The 18,223-nt window shown below is 41.4% G+C and overlaps 1 protein-coding gene and 1 long non-coding RNA gene across 2 annotated transcripts; both read left to right on the top strand.

The window, feature by feature from the left end:
• The first annotated feature begins 504 nt into the window (after positions 1 to 504).
• Positions 505 to 14,411, top strand: LOC107806608 (shaggy-related protein kinase epsilon). The gene is given in 11 exon segments (XM_075235711.1): positions 505 to 728; positions 11,812 to 11,914; positions 12,492 to 12,543; positions 12,687 to 12,733; positions 12,735 to 12,790; positions 12,793 to 12,866; positions 13,687 to 13,714; positions 13,717 to 13,760; positions 13,999 to 14,023; positions 14,026 to 14,054; positions 14,280 to 14,411. Coding segments are annotated over 10 exon segments (573 nt in total). The 5' UTR covers positions 505 to 728; positions 11,812 to 11,828.
• Positions 14,412 to 14,551: 140 nt separating this feature from the next.
• LOC142171586 (uncharacterized) lies at positions 14,552 to 16,531 on the top strand. The gene is made up of 3 exons (XR_012701331.1): positions 14,552 to 14,687; positions 14,771 to 15,045; positions 15,858 to 16,531. It is a non-coding gene; the product is annotated as an uncharacterized LOC142171586 (long non-coding RNA).
• Positions 16,532 to 18,223: the final 1,692 nt, after the last annotated feature.

The following is an 18,223-nucleotide window of genomic DNA, read 5'->3' as shown; positions in this document are numbered from 1 at the left end:
TTCACTACTCCAATACTTATGGTTGTAACTTCCGTAACTCCATAATCCCCCTTATGATCTTCCTCTATGATCTCAAATGCTTAATGTCATATTTATGAAATTCTTTTGGTATACCTCTACGTAGTACTATAAATAGAGGATGAGAAGTCATTTTATAATACACTTGGAAAACACTTAAAGAAATAAGAAGCTTTCTCATCACTTATTTTCTACATTCTTATTTATTTTCTTGTTTCATATTGTTATTAAACTTACTTTCTTAACAAGATTTTTATTTTTAAAAAATAATTATCTCTAATTATCAGGGGGATAAAATCTGGAAGCCAGAAAGAATCCGCTTACGTGGAGTTGCAGAGCACACAGATTCTTCGCTAGAATTAATACTGGTCAATCTAATGACGTAAGCCTACCAACTTCCAACTAGAGACTTACACGTGTCTAACTACACCCAAAACTCCAACAAACTGAAATGGATAAAACTAGTTGGGGTCCGCTCAGCTTCATCAAAAGCATTCAAAGTGAGAAAGAGGGAAAAAAATGCAGCAGTATCGCGGAAGTCTAAAACCAAGTACCTGAAACTTGGCCATATGAAATTTTCATTTCCACTTTCTTCCTCGCTTAGGTTTTCGCAGCTCATCATTTGATTTGATCGTACTTCTTCCTCGCCGTTTCCAGATCATAAGCTTTTGCGATTGCCGAAATGTGAGCAGTTCACTTCACAGCTGCAGGTACGTGTCTACACACTTTACTTTTTGTTCCCTGAGATTGCTTGTTTTTTTTGTTCTCTGCTTAGAAAAATAGAACGCAAAGAATAAGAATAACAGCTCAGTTTCGGAAAGCTTAGTTGGTTCCAAGCTCAATAAAAGTGAAGGTTTGATGTCTGAGTATACAACAGAGGATTTATATAGCGTAACTAACCAACTAGTTTGAGATTGAGATATGGTTAATTGATTGAAGTGAAAATGGCATGTTTGAGTTTTGATTAGTGCAAAACTATATTTCACTAAGCCCATATAAAGTATGTATGTATCTGTGCAGTTCAGTTTGCTTTTGTTTCCGTTTCTATGGAGCGCATGCTAGTCTTGTCTTTCTTAAGCTATTACTGATCGGAGGTGGACTTACAATATTGCCTTTGTAAGCTTGTCGTTGTCTCTTGATGATTATTGGGTGGATCGCATTATTGTGAAACATATATACACCATGGACACTAGGTCGATGCAATAGTCAGTGCTTCCGAAACCGTGCTTCGCCTTATTTTGCATTTATAGGGGATAGGAGTAGCACGCTGCACGCCTTCAATATCTTAACTAAATATCAAGTGTCTGTGTATACGGTCGAAATAAATTTCGGTCTTAGTACGATTAATCGAGTTCGAAACATAACCGATCGAAGTAAGACTTCGAGATGGGTTCCGAAGATGGTACAAACAAGCTTCGAGTCCGAGGGGCCGATCAATGTCGAGCTCGATATCATTATCAAGCTTGAATCCAAATCAAACTATGATGCAAAGTAAAGTTGTCGAGTTTATGATCCAGAGACCGACCAACATTGACCCCGAATCAATTCAAGAGTCCGAGTCAGAATCGAGCTCAAGCCAAGATCGAGAGCTCGAGTCAAGACCGAAAACTCGAGTCAATATCGAGCTCATAGACAAGAGCCGTTGCAATCCCACTAGAGGAGAGAATCTTGGCAGGAATTGGGAAAAGCTGATTAATCATGGGTCTCCCACTACGTATTTTTAATTATATCTGAAGTAAGATCCCTCTACTATAAAGAGGATGATTATCATTTCTGTAAGGCACAAGTTTTTGCTTACATTGTAATTCAAGCATCATATTCTCCTATAATGAAGAGTTGTTCTTTCAAGCTTCTTAATTTAATTCACTTGTTTAGTCCTAAAATTCATCTTCTTTACAACCTTGTCTATTTTGCATTCTTTGCAATCCATACTTGATATTTCTATTTATCCTTACGATTCGTATTAAGCTACACCGCATATCCTTAGAACTACGTACAAATTCAACTCTATCCGTTTTTCGGGTAAACAGTTTGGCGCCCACCGTGGGCTAAGGATAACAGTGGTTATTTGATACGAATCTGCAAAAACACATCATTGTGTTTTGCGCTTGTTTCCGAAAATATCTTAGATTTCGGATTAGCGACGACTAACTACCAGTCAAATGGCCACACCAATCGACAACGAAACCGGTCTTCAAGATGAGAACAATAACTTGACACCCAATACCGAAAGACCACTGGTCAATGCCGTTGGAACTCGAATCGGAGCGCCGATAGATATCAATTCGCATGTGGCCATTGAGGCGAACCTACATTCTGAACCCGAAAATAGCATTCATGGTGGCACTCGGTCTGCAGCTCGAGATACCCATAACGTCGAGGAAAACGGCGTCAGCTTGCGTATGATTTTCGAAATGTTGCAAGCTCAACAGGCAGTAATAGCTCAGTTGCAGAGCCAAACCCAGCTACAAAGCAGGCCGGAGCCCAATCCACCTCGAGAAATCACCCACAGAACGGAGCCAGCCATAGTGAAGTCAAATGAGCAAGAATCGGGGACTACTCCCGAAATTGCTAAATTGCTCGAGGAACTCACAAAGCGAGTCGAAGCCAACGATAAAAAAGTAGAAACATATAATTCCAGGGTCGATCAGATCCTGAGAGCTCCATCAATGATAAAAGGGTTTGATTCAAAAAAATTCGTACAAAAACCTTTTCCCTCGAGCGCAGCCCCAAAACCAATCCCCAAAAAATTCCGTATGCCCGAAATTCCCAAATATAACGGAACGACCGATCCCAACGAGCACGTCACTTCTTACACATGTGCCATCAAGGGCAATGATTTAGAAGACGATGAAATCGAATCCGTGTTAAAAAAATTCGGAGAGACCCTCTCGAAGGGAGCAATGATTTGGTATCACAACCTACTACCAAATTCCATCGACTCGTTCGCCATATTAGCAGATTCTTTTGTGAAAGCACATGTCGGCGCCATAAAAGTCGCAACAAGGAAATCGGACCTCTTCAAGGTAAGACAAAAGGATAACGAGATGCTGAGGGGGTTCGTATCTCGTTTTCAGATGGAACGGATGGATCTGTCACCGGTCACAGACGATTGGGCTGTTCAGGCTTTCACTCAAGGTTTGAACGAACGAAGTTCGACGGCTTCACGACGGTTAAAGCATAACTTGATCGAATACCCAACCATCACGTGGGCCGACGTGCACAATCGATACCAATCAAAAATTAGGGTCGAAGATGATCAATTGGGGTCTGAACCCGCTGTTGGAAGAGATATTAATCGAGAACAAGGTCCGATCGGGGATCGATACCGACCGTACAACGGAAACCGCAGAGTCAGTGAATCGAGACATAACCCCGGGCAAAATAACAAAAGAAGTGATCGAGGTCAAGGGTCCTGGGGGCTGATGAACAAAAGTAGGTTCGATAGGCCTGTCGGATCTAAGGAAGCGCCTCGGTTATCGGAATATAACTTCAGCATTGATGCATCCGCCATCGTGTCGGCTATCGGACGCATCAAAGACACTAAATGGCCTCGACCCATGCAGACCGATCCTGCCCAGAGGAATCCCAATCAAATGTGCGAATATCATGGCACCTATGGCCACAGAACGGAAGATTGCAGGCAACTAAGAAAGGAAGTAGCCCGATTATTCAACAAAGGGCACCTTCGAGAATTTTTAAGTGATAGAGCGAAGAGCCATTTTAAAAACAGGGATTTCGGCAAGCAAAACGAACAAGAAGAACCATAGCACGTCATTCACATGATCATCGGCGGCGCCGATACCCCTCAGGGACCGGTGCTTAAACGCACTAAGACATCGATTGTGAGAGAGAAGCGATCTCGAACTCAAGATTACACACCCATAGGAACTTTATCCTTCAATGATGAAGATGCAGAAGGAGTCATACAGCCTCATAACGATGCACTGGTAATATCCGTACTCTTGAATAAAACTAAAGTTAAGCGTGTGTTGATTGATCCAGGTAGCTCGGCCAACATCATTAGATTGAAGGTCGTAGAACAACTCGGCCTGCAGGACCAGATCGTACCCGCAACTCTGGTTCTAAACGGATTCAATATGGCATGTGAAACCACCAAAGGCGAGATAATTCTACCGATAAACGTGGTCGGGACCATCCAGGAAACGAAGTTCCACGTGATCGAAGGCGACATGAGATACAATGTCCTTTTTGGAAGGCCATGGATCCACAACATTAGAGCTGTACCTTCGACCCTACACCAGGTCCTTAAATTCCCAACATCGAGAAGAGTCAAAACAGTGTACGGAGAACAACCAGCCGCAAGAGAAATGTTCGCCGTCGAGGAAGTGAAACCAATATCCTCGTCTTCGCTAGTAAAGGGATCGGGCTCAGAAGGGGAACGAGATACCAAATAGCAATCACAGACATCGGCTTTGACCCAACCAGATAACCAGAAGATCGAAGAAGATGATGATCAAAGGATCCCTCGATCCTTCGTGATTCCCGATGATTCCGACGCTACCAAATCAATGATTGAGGGATTGGAGCAAGTCACACTAATCGAGCTCTGGCCCGAACGGAAGGTATACCTAGGGAAGGGGTTGACCCCCGATCTCAGGAGGAAACTTATTCAATTTCTTATCGATAACATTGATTGCTTTGCCTGGTCCCATTTAGATATAACAGGGATCCCACCGGACATAACGACACATCGGCTAAGCTTGGACCCCAGGTTCAGACCGGTAAAACAAAAGAGAAGACCCCAGTCCGAGGTAAAACACGCATTCATAAAGGACGAGGTAACCAAACTTCTCAAGATAGGATCCATTCGGGAGGTGAAATATCCCGAATGGTTAGCCAATGTAGTTGTAGTGCCTAAAAAGGGAACAAACTTAGAATGTGTGTGGATTATAAGGATTTGAACAAAGCATGCCCTAAAGATTCCTTTCCGCTGCCCAACATCGATCGCATGATCGATGCCACGGCCGGTCACGAGATCCTTACTTTTCTCGATGCCTATTCCGGGTATAATCAAATCCAGATGAACCCGGAAGACCAGGAAAAGACTTCATTTGTCACCAAAGCTTAAAGAACGGAAAGCTCCCATCGGACTCTAAAGATTCAAGGGCTCTACGAACCAAAGCTGCTCGATTCACGTTGGCTTTAGATGGAACGCTATACCGAAGGACATTCGATGGACCATTGGCAGTATGCTTAGGTCCGGGAGATACCGATTACATCCTACGTGAGGTGCACGAGGGCACTTGTGGGAATCACTCTGGTGCCGATTCATTAGTCCAAAAAATAATTAGGGCAGGGTATTATTGGATCGATATGGGCAAAGATGCAAAGGAATTTGTTCGAAAATGTGACAAATGTCAAAGGTTTGCATCAATGATCCATCAACCCGGAGAGCAACTTCACTCAGTCCTATCCCCATGGCCATTCATGAAATGAGGAATGGATATCGCCGGCCCTCTACCATCGACCCCAGTAAAGCTAAGTTCATTTTATTTATGACCGACTATTTCTCTAAATGGGTTGAAGTACAGGCATTCGAGAAAGTAAAAGAGAAAGAGGTTATAGACTTTATCTGGGATCATATCGTATGTCGATTCGGGATACCCGCCGAAATAGTGTGTGACAATGGGAAACAATTTGTCGGCAGCAAAGTGACGAAATTCTTCGAAGACTACAAAATAAGAAGGATATTATCAACACCGTATCACCCCAGTGGGAACGAACAGGCTGAATCAACGAACAAAACTATCATTCAAAACCTAAAGAAGAGGTTGAACGACGCTAAAGGAAAATGGAGAGAAATCCTACCCGAAGTCCTTTGGGCATATCGAACAACGTCAAAATCTAGTACGGGGGCAACCCCGTTCTCCTTAGTATATGGCTCCGAAGCCTTGATACTAGTCGAAGTCGGCGAACCCAATGCCAGATTTCGATATACAACAAAAGAATCAAATAACGAGGCTATGAACACTAGCCTCGAATTATCGGACGAAAAATGAGAAGCTGCTCTCGTCCAATTGGCCGCCCAAAAGTAACGAATCGAAAGATACTATAATCGAAGAACCAAGCTCCGCCATTTTAAGCCCGTGGACTTAGTGCTAAGGAAAGTCACCCTAAATACCCGAAATCCAAACGAAGGAAAACTAGGACCGAACTGGGAAGGACCATATCAGGTTCTCGAAAACGTCGGAAAGGGATCATACAAGCTCGACATTATAAACGGCAAACAACTATCAAGCAATTGGAATGTGTCGCATCTAAAACGATACTACTGCTAAGGTAAGACCCTCCCATATTCGTTTACATTTCAAAACTAACCCCTGCAGTAGTCCGATCATGAGCTAAGATAGATCCTTCAATACGAAGCCTTAGGTCTGAAAGCACGCGTTGCACTCTTTTTCCCTTAGACCAGTTTTATCCCAAATGGATTTTTCGGCAAGGTTTTTAATGAGGCAACCAATGATCGTGCTGTACTTGGAAACAATACGACAGTATCCGAGGCCTCTTTACAATCGACCTCGAATATTGGGGGGAATTAGCCCTCAAATATATCAAGTTCTGATGCAAGAAAAGTTATTTCGCAACAACGGGGTTCCAATAGGAAAAGTTGTAAGAGCCAAATGGTCAAAACGAACCATGCTCATGTAGTTGGCCCGAGCCCTGACGCAAAACATGAACGCATGTATAATGACTTGCAAAGAAAGTTCTCCTTTTTATCGATATCTTATATCCAAGAAAAATTCCTCTATTTTGAGATTTATTATGCAAACAGAATTAAGATAAATCTCCGAGTCCGAGTAAGCATTCACTCGACCGCTAAGCGTACGCCTACGGGCTACATTATTTCGAGTTCGAATCATTCACTCGACTGCTAAGCGTACGGGCTACTTTTTTTTTCGAGTTCGAGCAAGCACTCACTCGACCATTATGCCTACGGGCTACATTACTTCGAGTTCGAATCAGTCACTCGACTACCAAGCCTACAGGCTACTTTTATTTCGAGTTCGAGCAAGCACTCACTCGACCATCACGCCTACGGGCTACATTACTTCGAGTTCGATCATTCACTCGACTACTAAACCCACAGGCTACTTTTATTTTGAGTTCGAGCAAGCACTCACTCGACCATCACGCCTACGGGCTACATTACTTCGAGTTCGAAACATTCACTCGACCACTAAGCCTACGAGCTACTTTTATTTCGAGTTCGAGCAAGCACTCACTCGACCATTACGCCTACGGGCTACATTATTTCAAGTTCGAATTATTCACTCGACTATTAAGCCTACGAGCTATTTTTATTTCGAGTTCGAGCAAGCACTCACTCGACCATTACGCCTACGGGCTATATTTCTTTGAGCTCGAATCACTGACTCAACTAATAAGCCTAAGGGCTACATCACTTCAAGTTTGAGTAAAGCCTATGTTCAGACAATCACTCAACTCGGCCACTAAGCATACGAGCTACCTTATTTCAAGTTTGAGTAAGCGCTCGCTCGGTTATAGAAGCTACGAAGTCCAAATTTGATTAAGTTGTTTAAATCCTTGTGAAAATATTCATAAGGCGTGAATAAAGTCTTCACAAGACAGGAAACAAAACAGAAGCAAGTCGGCAAAAAAGAGGATATTTTTATATACAAAAATTGTTTACTTGATTGATTACAACGTAAAAATTAAGGACTAAGCTTCTTGGTCATCCCCAGGAGCGGTCTCTTCTCTATCGGGCTCCCCCCCCGGTTCTCGGATCCGCTCTTACTCCCATCGTCATCATCATTGTCATCATCATCGTCATCGGAAACCAAGGCTTCAGCATCGGCTTCGAGTTCTTTGGCCTTTTTTATCTCTTCAGCGAGGTCGAAACCTCGAGCATGGATCTCTTCGAGGGTCTCCCTCCGAGATCGACACTTAGCAAGTTCGGCGACCCAATGTGCTCGAGTATCGACGGTCTCGGCTGCCTCTCTTGCTTGGACCTGGGCAGCTTCAGCATCGGCCCGATAGACGGCCACGAGTGCATCCGCATCGGCCTTTGCCTTTTCGGCGTCAGATTCGGCCTTGGCAAGTACAGAGGCCAACCGAGCCTCGAGCTCCTCTATTCTTCTTGCTTGGACCGAGCTTTTCTCCTTCATTTTTTGAAGTTGGTTTTCGGCTAATGACAATTGGGCTCGAGCAGTTTCTCTCTCTGCAGCAAAGCGGTCCATTCCTTCTTTCCACTTCAAAGACTCCGCTCTTATCACATCGACTTCTTCACCAAGTTTTCCGATCATCTCGATTTTCTGCTGCAGCTGTGAGACCGAAGGATTAGCCATAGTTCCGGTATCAAGCCCATAGGCTTTTAAAAGCATTATTACCTGCTCGGATAGATCGATCTGATCTTGGTGAGCCCTGGCCAACTAAGCTTGGAGGTCTTTTATTTCCTCTCCCATTTGGCTCAAAAGGAGCTTTAAGGAGTTCCTCTCCTCCGTAACCTGTTGAAGCTCGACCTCGTATCGACGCAGCTCGGTTCGGGACCGAGAACATGATTCTCGATAAACTGTCGCGGCCTGCAAAGAAAGAAGAAACGAAGTCAGAAAAGAAAAGCAAACTTAAAGGTAACGCCATATGATTTAAGACCTACCTGATTCAAATCCTGCTGCACTCTATGAAAAAGATCTGATACGTCACTTGTACCGGCAGTGTCTTCGACGCCGATAAACAGGTCACGAAAAGGATCCTCTCCATCATGAGGCCTATCTAATTCGAGGGCTCCCAAAGCTTGGGCTTCCCGAATCGCCCCTGCGGAAAAAGCAGGGAAGGTGGGCGAGCCTTCGATTGCTACTGCCCCAAATGAGTCATCTGGCATTCTCTTCGGTTCGAAAAGATTCGGGAAGAGCCCCTTCAGACATATCCCCATCCGTCGGCTTCGATGGGAAACATCTTCGATCTCCAGCAACTCGGGGACTCTGCCTGAATCCCTCTCCGATATATCCTCAGTCCGAGGCGGAGCCTTATGAACCACCATCGATCCAGTTGCCTGTGGAATGTCGGTGGTCTTCTTTATTCGGGCCGCCAGCGCAGACCCATCGTTCTCTTCTTCTTCTTCTTCTTCTTCTTCATCCCTCAGACGCAGAACTGATACTACGGTCAAAGAAATGGCATTCTTGTTCGGCTTACGAGTCGTCCTCTTCTTCGGTTTTTGATCTTCGAGGATGGGGGCTCTTTTCCTCTTATTATCTTTCACCGGCTTTGGGACAGAGGCCGAAGCCTCTTCCTCGACAGACGAGGGCCTCAAAACCGCATCTTTGCCCACACTTACATACGGAAAATTTTATTGAAGTATGTGAAAAGCACCTTATTCGAATTGCCAAAAGATACGAGAGAGGTGCTCACCGTGATTTTTGGCCTCCCATCGGCCCTTTGACAAGTCGCGCCATAAGCGCTCGGCATATGAGGAGGTCGAAACCAGATCACGTACCTAGTTCTTGAGATCGGGTATTGCACCGGGCATCTAGGGAACCGCTGCATCACAAAAAGGGAATATTGGTTAGAAAAGAAATGAAAGAACAAAATAATAAGAGATAACAGCAGAATTACACTTGCGTTTCATGTTCCACTCCTCGGGAAAAGGCATCTTTTCGGTTGGGATCAGGTCCGAAGTCCTCACTCGAACGAACCGGCCCATCCAGCCTCGATCCTTATCCTCGTCTATACTCGAGAACAGAGCCTTGGTAGCTCGACGTTGGAGTTTTATTAACCCTCCTCGAAAAAGGCGAGGACGGTATAATCGGATAAGATGATCGAGGGTGAAAGGCATCCCCTCGATTTTACTCACAAAATATCGGATCAAAATAACGATCCGCCAAAAGGAAGGATGTATCTGGCCTAGGGTTATTATTTATTTACGACAAAAATCTATGATAACAGGGTCGAGGGGACCTAATGTGAAAGGGTAAGTATACACGCTTAAAAACCCTCTCACGTGAGTAGTAATATCCTCTTCAGGAGACGGCACTACCACCTCTGTGTTCTCCCAGTTACAATCTTTTTTTATCCGCTCGATGTGCTCCCGGGTTATCAAACAAATATATCTCGATACGGGCTCACATCGGCCAGGAACCGGCGAACCTTTATCGAGTTTGAAATCGGAGGTAAGAACGCACGCCGCAGGAACGCACTCCTCAGGACGAGGATCCACCGGTGTTTTGTCGGCGGCGGATTGGGAAGAAACTTTTTCTTTTTGGGGGACGGTTTTGGATGACTTCACCATTTTGGACTTAAAGAAGGTGACAAAGATTTGGTAATTTGGAAGAAGAATTTTGCAAAGAGGAATCACAGATTTGCGAATAAACTCAGAGAATACGAAAAGGAAATTGGGAAATTTGGGAGATTGAAGATGTAAAAGTGATAAATGATAAAAGGAAGGGTTATTTATAGGTTTAAGCAATGGCGGTTCAGTATCAGCGGTGGCCGACCACCGTCTGACATGCATTAAATACCTTGAAAGACTAAATCGACGGGACAGCTATCACGTGCGTCATGGTCGAGCCCAATGTAAACGTCAGCTTATAATCCGATCGAGCCGTTGAAAAATCATATCGTTTCTCACCACATTCTTCCCGAGAAACGAGGGGACTATCTGTATACGGTCGAAATAGATTTCGGCCTTAGTACGATTAATCGAGTTCGAAACATAATCGATCGAAGTAAGACTTCGAGATGGGTTACGAAGATGGTACAAACAAGCTTCGAGTCCGAGGGGCCGATCAATGTCGAGCTCGATATCATTATCAAGCTCGAATCCAAATCAAACTATGATGCAAAGTAAAATTATCGAGCTTATGATCTAGAGACCGACCAACATTGACCCCGAATCAATTCAAGAGTCCGAGTCAGAATCGAGCTCAAGCCAAGATCGAGAGCTCGAGTCAAGACCGAAACCTCGAGTCAATATCGAGCTCATAGACAAGAGCCGTTGCAATCCCACTAGAGGAGAGAATCTTGGCAGGAATTGGGAAAAACTGATTTATCATCGGTCTCCCACTACGTATTTTTAATTATTTCTGAAGTAAGATCCCTCTACTATAAAGGGGATGGTTATCATTTCTGGAAGGCACAAGTTTTTGCTTACATTGTAATTCAAGCACCATATTCTCCTATAGTGAAGAGTTGTTCTTTCAAGTTTCTTAATTTAATTCACTTGTTTAGTCCTAAAATTCATCTTCTTTACAACCTTGTCTATTTTGCATTCTTTTCAATCCATACTTGATATTTCTATTTATCCTTATGATTCGTATTAAGCTACACTACATATCCTTAGAACTACGTACAAATTCAACTCTATCCGTTTTTCGGGTAAACATGCTGGGGTTTTGTTTGAGTGAATACAGGTTAATGTTATATGAATGTCTATATCATGCAATTTCTAGATTCAGTAATCTGCTCAACGACACATTACTGAATGTTAGTATGGTATCACTTGCGTCCTTTCTAATTTTTGTATATATTTGTGATTCAGTTTTTTAGAGGCTGATGATCGGTCATTTGAGTTGTACTCATTTATCAGTACTATAAGCAAGTTTATTTGTAATTCAGTTATACGGCTTCCGGCTGTATAAAGCCTTCAGCAGGTGGAAAACCTATAACTGATGCCATGCTTACTGACAAACTCTCTAAAGAAATAAATAAAATGAAGATCAAAGATGACAAAGTAGAAAAGGTTGTTCTTGGAAGTAGGACGAGTACTCTCTTTTTCTGATATTCTTTTCCTTGTCTATGCTTGCTTATCTTTGCAAGTCTCACTGTGATAGGAAATGGAAGCAGCTGTAGTGGATGGAAATGGAACTAAAACAGGTCACATCATTGTGACAACTATTGGGGGAAAGAATGGTCAGCCTAAGTAGGTGATATGTTCAGTCATTTCGTTCGACCTCGATTGTTTCGCCAAATTAAATTATTCATTCAGCAAACTTTTTTTATTATTCTAGTTTTCCTGAATTTTAGAATTACCAAGTATTGTAAGTTTAGAAATTGATTAGCTAAAAAAAGTTCAGTTTGGAGCTAAAATGGGCGTCTAATGGCAGGGACAACTTTGCTTGATATTGCTCTGATAATATTTAGGAGAGTCAGTGGACGCTTTGATGATTTTGTTTAGGATGTAGCTCTAGATTGCAAATTAGGCAAGGTTGCGCGCTCCTACTTAACTTAATGTGGTATTTCTTGTTCTGGAGTTGACAATTTAAATGCTCGTTATAACCATTTTCTCGAGTATGGCACTGATTGTGTGAATAACCTATACTTACTTTGTCCCACAAACAAACAAAAAATTAAATAAATAAAAAAATTCAACTGAGCTTTTTCTTTTAATTTCATGTTGCTGATTGTTTTTATCATTTCCATCTTTTAATTTTCTCTTATGTGGTCTTTTGGGGTGCAAAGTTTTTTGCTAATGTTCTCTTTGGCATTCAAACCATCAGTTACATGGCAGTGCGAGTTGTTGGACAGGCTTCCTTTGGAATTGTGTTCCAGGTATGAGTTGTTAATATGTCACAGATGGTCACTGTCATAATCAAAAATGTTGTATGACAGGGGTTTAAAAAAGTAATGGCAACATACCCCCTTGGCCATAAAATTTTGTCACTGGTTTTGAAGTCACATTTTTAAATTTGCAGGCCAAATGCCTTGAATCAGGAGAAACTGTGGCAATAAAAAAGGTCTTGCACAGAAAAAGATGAACTCTACCTAAATTTGGTTCTCGAATTTGTACCTGAAACTGTCTACGTGTGTTAAGACATTACAACAAAGCCAACCAACGGATGCCTATGATATATGTCAAGCTGTACACATATCAGGTTTTCCATTTGAGTACATAATGCAACTTCCTATCATTGCACGTAGAAACAAATGAAGATAGAGTGAATCACATGATGTTGCCTAAAATTCAAGAAAACTAAATGTACCTCGTCCTTTAGGATAAAGATTACCGTGACTGCTGCTCTAGTCTGACCATGTTGTTACAGAAACCTTTTTCGCCGCTAATTTATATCATTGTCTTGGAATTATTTTGGAGTATGTAAAAATTGTAAATGTTGTGTCCTCGTTAGAAAGTGTAAATATCATGTCAACTATGCTCTTCGGTGTCGGTTAAGGGGCCCGTTCTTCGTAAAGAAAAAACAAGAAATAATAAAGAAGGTTGTCTTCGACTTAGGGGAAAATTACTCTACCCAATTACTACTCTTTTCTACTTTCAGAAAACACTTTTGAATTAATCCTATATTTAAAATGTATAAGAAATAAATGAGAAAGGTATTTCAGTTAAATAATCTTCAAAAATGTAATGATTTGCTCTCAATTAAAGGGAGATTCATTTAGTTTCGGCTAAAACACATGTGCATGAGATTTGAGCAATTCAGCTGTAATTTTTTTTTTCAACCTATCAGAAAAGCCATATCTTTTAAAATAACAAGATCTCTGTTTTGTAACTGTTAAAGATGATAATATTTAGAGTTGTTGCGTTTATCTGTCATGGAGTAAAATTGTGCCTCACTGGTTTGTGCGTTGTGCAACTCTTACACAGTGAATAGTTGTGGCTAGTAGCAAAACCTCTTCACTACACCTACCTTAGCATATCTTTCTTGCAACCTATATTTGATTGATGTTGTACCTGTACAGATTTTTAGAGCTTTCGCTTACATACATGGAATATAGAAGTCTGCCACAGGCACATCAAGCCTCAGAATTTACTGGTTTGTACTCAGTGGCGGACGCACGTGGTGGCAAGCGGGTTCAACTGAACCTGCTTCATCAAAAAATAATAATGTGTATATGTATAAATTATGATTAAAGCTGCATAAATTTTGTATAAATATTTTATTTGAACTCACTTGACAACTATTATTTTACGACTAAAGTTATGTACTTATAAGATTGAACGCGCTTGCACAAAATCATTGTGATATTGACTACTTCAATTTTCTATGCCAGGTAAACCCCCACACACATCAGCTTAAGCTTGTGACTTTGGAAGTGCAAAAGTCCTGGTATATTATAACATGTGATCTTTTAATCATGACTTGTTCTGGAACATAAATATTCTATTTATTCATTTATTCGATAACTGTCAAATACTATTTCTTATGTTACAACTCTAAGTAGTTACGTCGATGATTTTTATCACTTTCAGCTTTGCATGCGGAAGAGGATTTGTAAAAATGAGTTTTATTGGACGCTAAGTACAGTTGTGTCATGTTTGTTTGATAATTCAGGATGAAACTTGTGGTTGTGCATTGTCTGTTATCCTCATATTATACCCTATAATATGCCCCAAAGAGCGGTTGAATGATATTATATTATGTCCATCCTCTGATAATTCAGGAAATGAAAGTGCTCCAGAATAATAAATGATTTCTATATTTGTTCACGTTACTATCGTGCACCCGAACTAATATTTGGAGCAACTGAGTACACCAATGCAATTGACATTTGGTCTGTGGGTTGCGTCCTAGCTGAACTGCTTCTTGGGCAGGTTATATTTCCTGTAGGGTTCAACTTCTTTTATTTTGATACAAAGAAACAATGTCACAGAAGTTTATTGCTTATATTTTCCCTTCCAAATCCTGTAGCCTCTCTTTCCTGGTGAGATTGGTGTTGATCAACTTGTTGAAATAATCAAGGTATTCATCTAGCTGATTGGATGATTATTCAAATTTGTGATCTTTGGTTTGCATGATACAATAAATTGAAATGTTCTCTTTAGGTTCTTGGAACACCAACACGTGAGGAAATCAAGTGCATGAATCCAAATTACACAGAGTTCAAGTTCCCTCAAATCAAAGCTCACCCCTGGCGCAAAGGAAGAATTCTGATCTATATTCCTAAATAGAATATAAATTTCTAATGCATTGCATCACATCTAAAAACTCATGGCCGCAATCTTGCGTTGCATAGATTTTTCATAATCGGATGCCTCCTGAAGCTGTGGATCTTGTATCAAGGCTTCTCCAGTATTCTCCAAATCTGAGGTGCACTTCGGTGAGTGTAACAAGTTCTCTCTCTGTGTTTTCTCTTTACTTTTCCTCCAGTGAGATCCTCAGCTATAAGCGAATTGGTGAGATTAAAGAATGTAGTACTGGTTGAAGCTCCCAAATCAAACATGAGGCAGCATCCATTTGTGTAAAAAAAATTTAGGTATCTTTCCTTTTGGTATGGTTTTAGATAATTGTGGAACCATGTTATTCTAAGGCAGAGCAACAGTTAGAAAACGATAAGTTCCTTTTGGAGGATAGACTACTTTTCTTCCATGATGATTCACTCCAAGGCAGAACACAACAGAGGACATTAAGTTCATTATAGGATAGACTACTTCTCATGTTAGAACTATGAGAGAGGGAAAGCCAGGTGAGAACCGCCATTGCGGTCTGTTTGCCACTTTTGCTTCAAAACTTGGAACAATTAGTTATTCTCCATTTCCAATTATGCCAAGGTCACCTTGGAGATCTATATTGATGGTAGGCTATAATTGCGTACTGTGGCCATTAATTGTACTCTAATTTGCTTCACTTTACTAGTGTTTGAGCTTTAAATGGTACTCCCTCCGTTTCAATTTATGTGAACCCATTTGACTGGGCACGAATTTTAAGAAAAGAGAGAAGACTTTTGAACTTATGGTGTAAAATGAGGCACATATATTTTGTGTGGCTATAAATCATTGCATAAAGGTAAATTGTTGCCAAATAATGAAAGAGGTCATTCTTTTTTGAACGGAATAAAAAGGAAATAGGTTCACATAAATTAAAACGGAGGGAGTATTATTTTGCACTGAGTGTGCGTTTTATGCTTTGTAGGAGCGAATCTGAGTTATGATGAGGTTTTGGAGTTAATTCGAGCTATTCTGGAGCTTTGAAGTCTGAGTAAAAGCCCACGAATTAAGTGGGTATCGTAATCGAGGATCAACGGACAATAATGCACTTAACGAAGAGAAACGAAAAATGTAGCAGGAAGCCACCCAGGTGCGTGATCGCGCACTAGGCGCGCAAGTGGAGCAGAACACTATCCAAAGTGCGCGGCCATGTGCGCGATCACCTGCCCAGGTGCGCGGCCATGCACGTCCAGTCCGGAAAATTTCCCAAGCCTATTTTTGTAATTTCGGAGGCGACTCCTCTTGACCTATATGAAGCCCAGCTCGTCTAAAAAGAAGGTATCTTGGATTTGGGGAGCAACTTTTGGGAGAGAAGGAAGGAAACAACGGAAACGCAAAATATTTGATCTAATTCATTCAATACGAAAGTTTATTTTAATTTGGGAATTTTAATGCCTTCTTGTTCTTCTAATACTCTTGTGGTGAATATTTTCTCCATTATGGAGTAATCTTTCTTAGGGTTATTGACGGATGTTGTGATTTGACTGTCGTTTTGGGTTTTACTCTATGTTAATTGCCCGAATTCATTGAATGAGTTATTGATTGGATTGCAAGGCTTATTGTAGTTTTACTTTAATCTAAAGAGAAGTGTTACTACTATTCGCATTGTGCCATATTGTTTGGGTTGATTTTACACCTTTTCTAGGTAATCGAAAAAGCATAGAGAGTTTAGAAGAATAATCGAGAGGTGTTCTTCGAAAGACCATTCATTCACTATTTTATGCATATGTTCATAGGACCTGTTATTAGGTTGATCAAAGGAATCTCAATCATTCGGAAGAAGAATTTGAATCCCTAAAGGAGCCTAATCATCTGTTAAAATCGAAGGAGTCAATAGAAGTTAAGAATGAACTTAACCGAGAGTTACCCGGAACAATAGTTGATCACATTTCTTGTCACAACCCTTACTTTTCACCCTGATATTCAATCGTTGCTACTAGTCATTAAAGTGTCATTAGTTTCTTATAATTGATAATCTTAATTTTATTTGTAGTCGATAATAACATCAATCAAAGGTTTATTATCCTGGATAGTGCTAAGCTGAAGATTTACTAAAACATTATTTAATACTATACTATCTTTGACTAGCGAGCCTAAGTTTTATACACCAGTTTTGCGCTCGTCAAATTTTGGCGACGTTGCCGGGGACTAGCGATTAATAGTGTTTAAATTAATTTTCAGTGCTAATTCAAAAATAACTTTGTATTTTATTTTCCTTTTTTACGCTCTTCTCATCTGTGTGCAGGCAAACAGGTTAAGTTCAGCTGTGTATAACTCGATCCTCCTCAAAGGACTTGGTGGCATACGAACGAGAGTTAGACAAGCACCAGAGGCAGTTGAGAAGAGAGAAAGGATCGAGTGGATTGTTGTTGGGTCATCCTTCAACTCAAAATACAATGGTAAACAACGAAAGGGTAGTGGACCTAGTTGCTAGAGAGGCGGCTCAGCAACGAGAAGCACGGTTAGCAGCTGAAGCAGCCAGAATTGCAGATGAAACGGTCGACGGGGAACGAAGGTTCAATCCAAATCGAAACGTGATATAAGATGAATTTGAAAATGCAGCTCCTAGACCTGGGAGGTCGTTAGGAGATTATGCCAGACCGGTATATAACCAACAGCAGTCTAGTGTGAGACCACCACCCATTGATGCAAATAACTTTGAACTCAAACAGGGAGTCATCCAGACCATTCGAAATAATTGCATATTCAGAGGGAAACCTAATGAAGATCCCAACAACCATCTGATGGACTTCGATGAAATTATGAACACATTCCGTTACAATGGAGCATCACATGATGCCATCTACTTCAAAGCATTCCCGTTCTCTCTTAAGGATGATGCAAAGCAGTGGTTAAGAAGTCTGCCCACAGGGTCAATCCGTACGTAGAAGGAGATGACGACCAAGTTTTTAGAAAAAATATTTCTATGTCGCTAAGACTGGACGAATAAGGAAAGAGATTCATAATTTCAGCCAAGGTGATGGGGAGACAGTGTTCGGGGCATGGGAAAGATTCAAGGAGATATTGCGTAGGTGCCCTCATAACGGAATAGAGTAATGGATGCAACTCCCGGACTTTTGGGACGGTTTAACCCCGTCGTCAAGGAGATTGTTGAATTATGCGGTTGCAGGCCCTCTGATGAAGAAAACTCCTGAAGAGATTGTCACTCTTCTGAATGAACTATCTGAATACGCAAAACAATGGTCCATTGATCAAGGGGACCGTAAAAGATCAGTAGGGGTGCACCAAGTAGAATCCTCGGTAGCAATGCAGGCCCAAATTGTAGCTATG

The sequence above is a fragment of the Nicotiana tabacum genome, chromosome 17 (genome assembly GCF_000715075.1).
Source record: "Nicotiana tabacum cultivar K326 chromosome 17, ASM71507v2, whole genome shotgun sequence".
In the NCBI taxonomy this organism is placed as follows: domain Eukaryota; kingdom Viridiplantae; phylum Streptophyta; class Magnoliopsida; order Solanales; family Solanaceae; genus Nicotiana; species Nicotiana tabacum.
The sequence above is the reverse complement of the archived record's forward strand: the minus strand, read 5'-3'. Positions and strand labels throughout refer to the sequence as shown.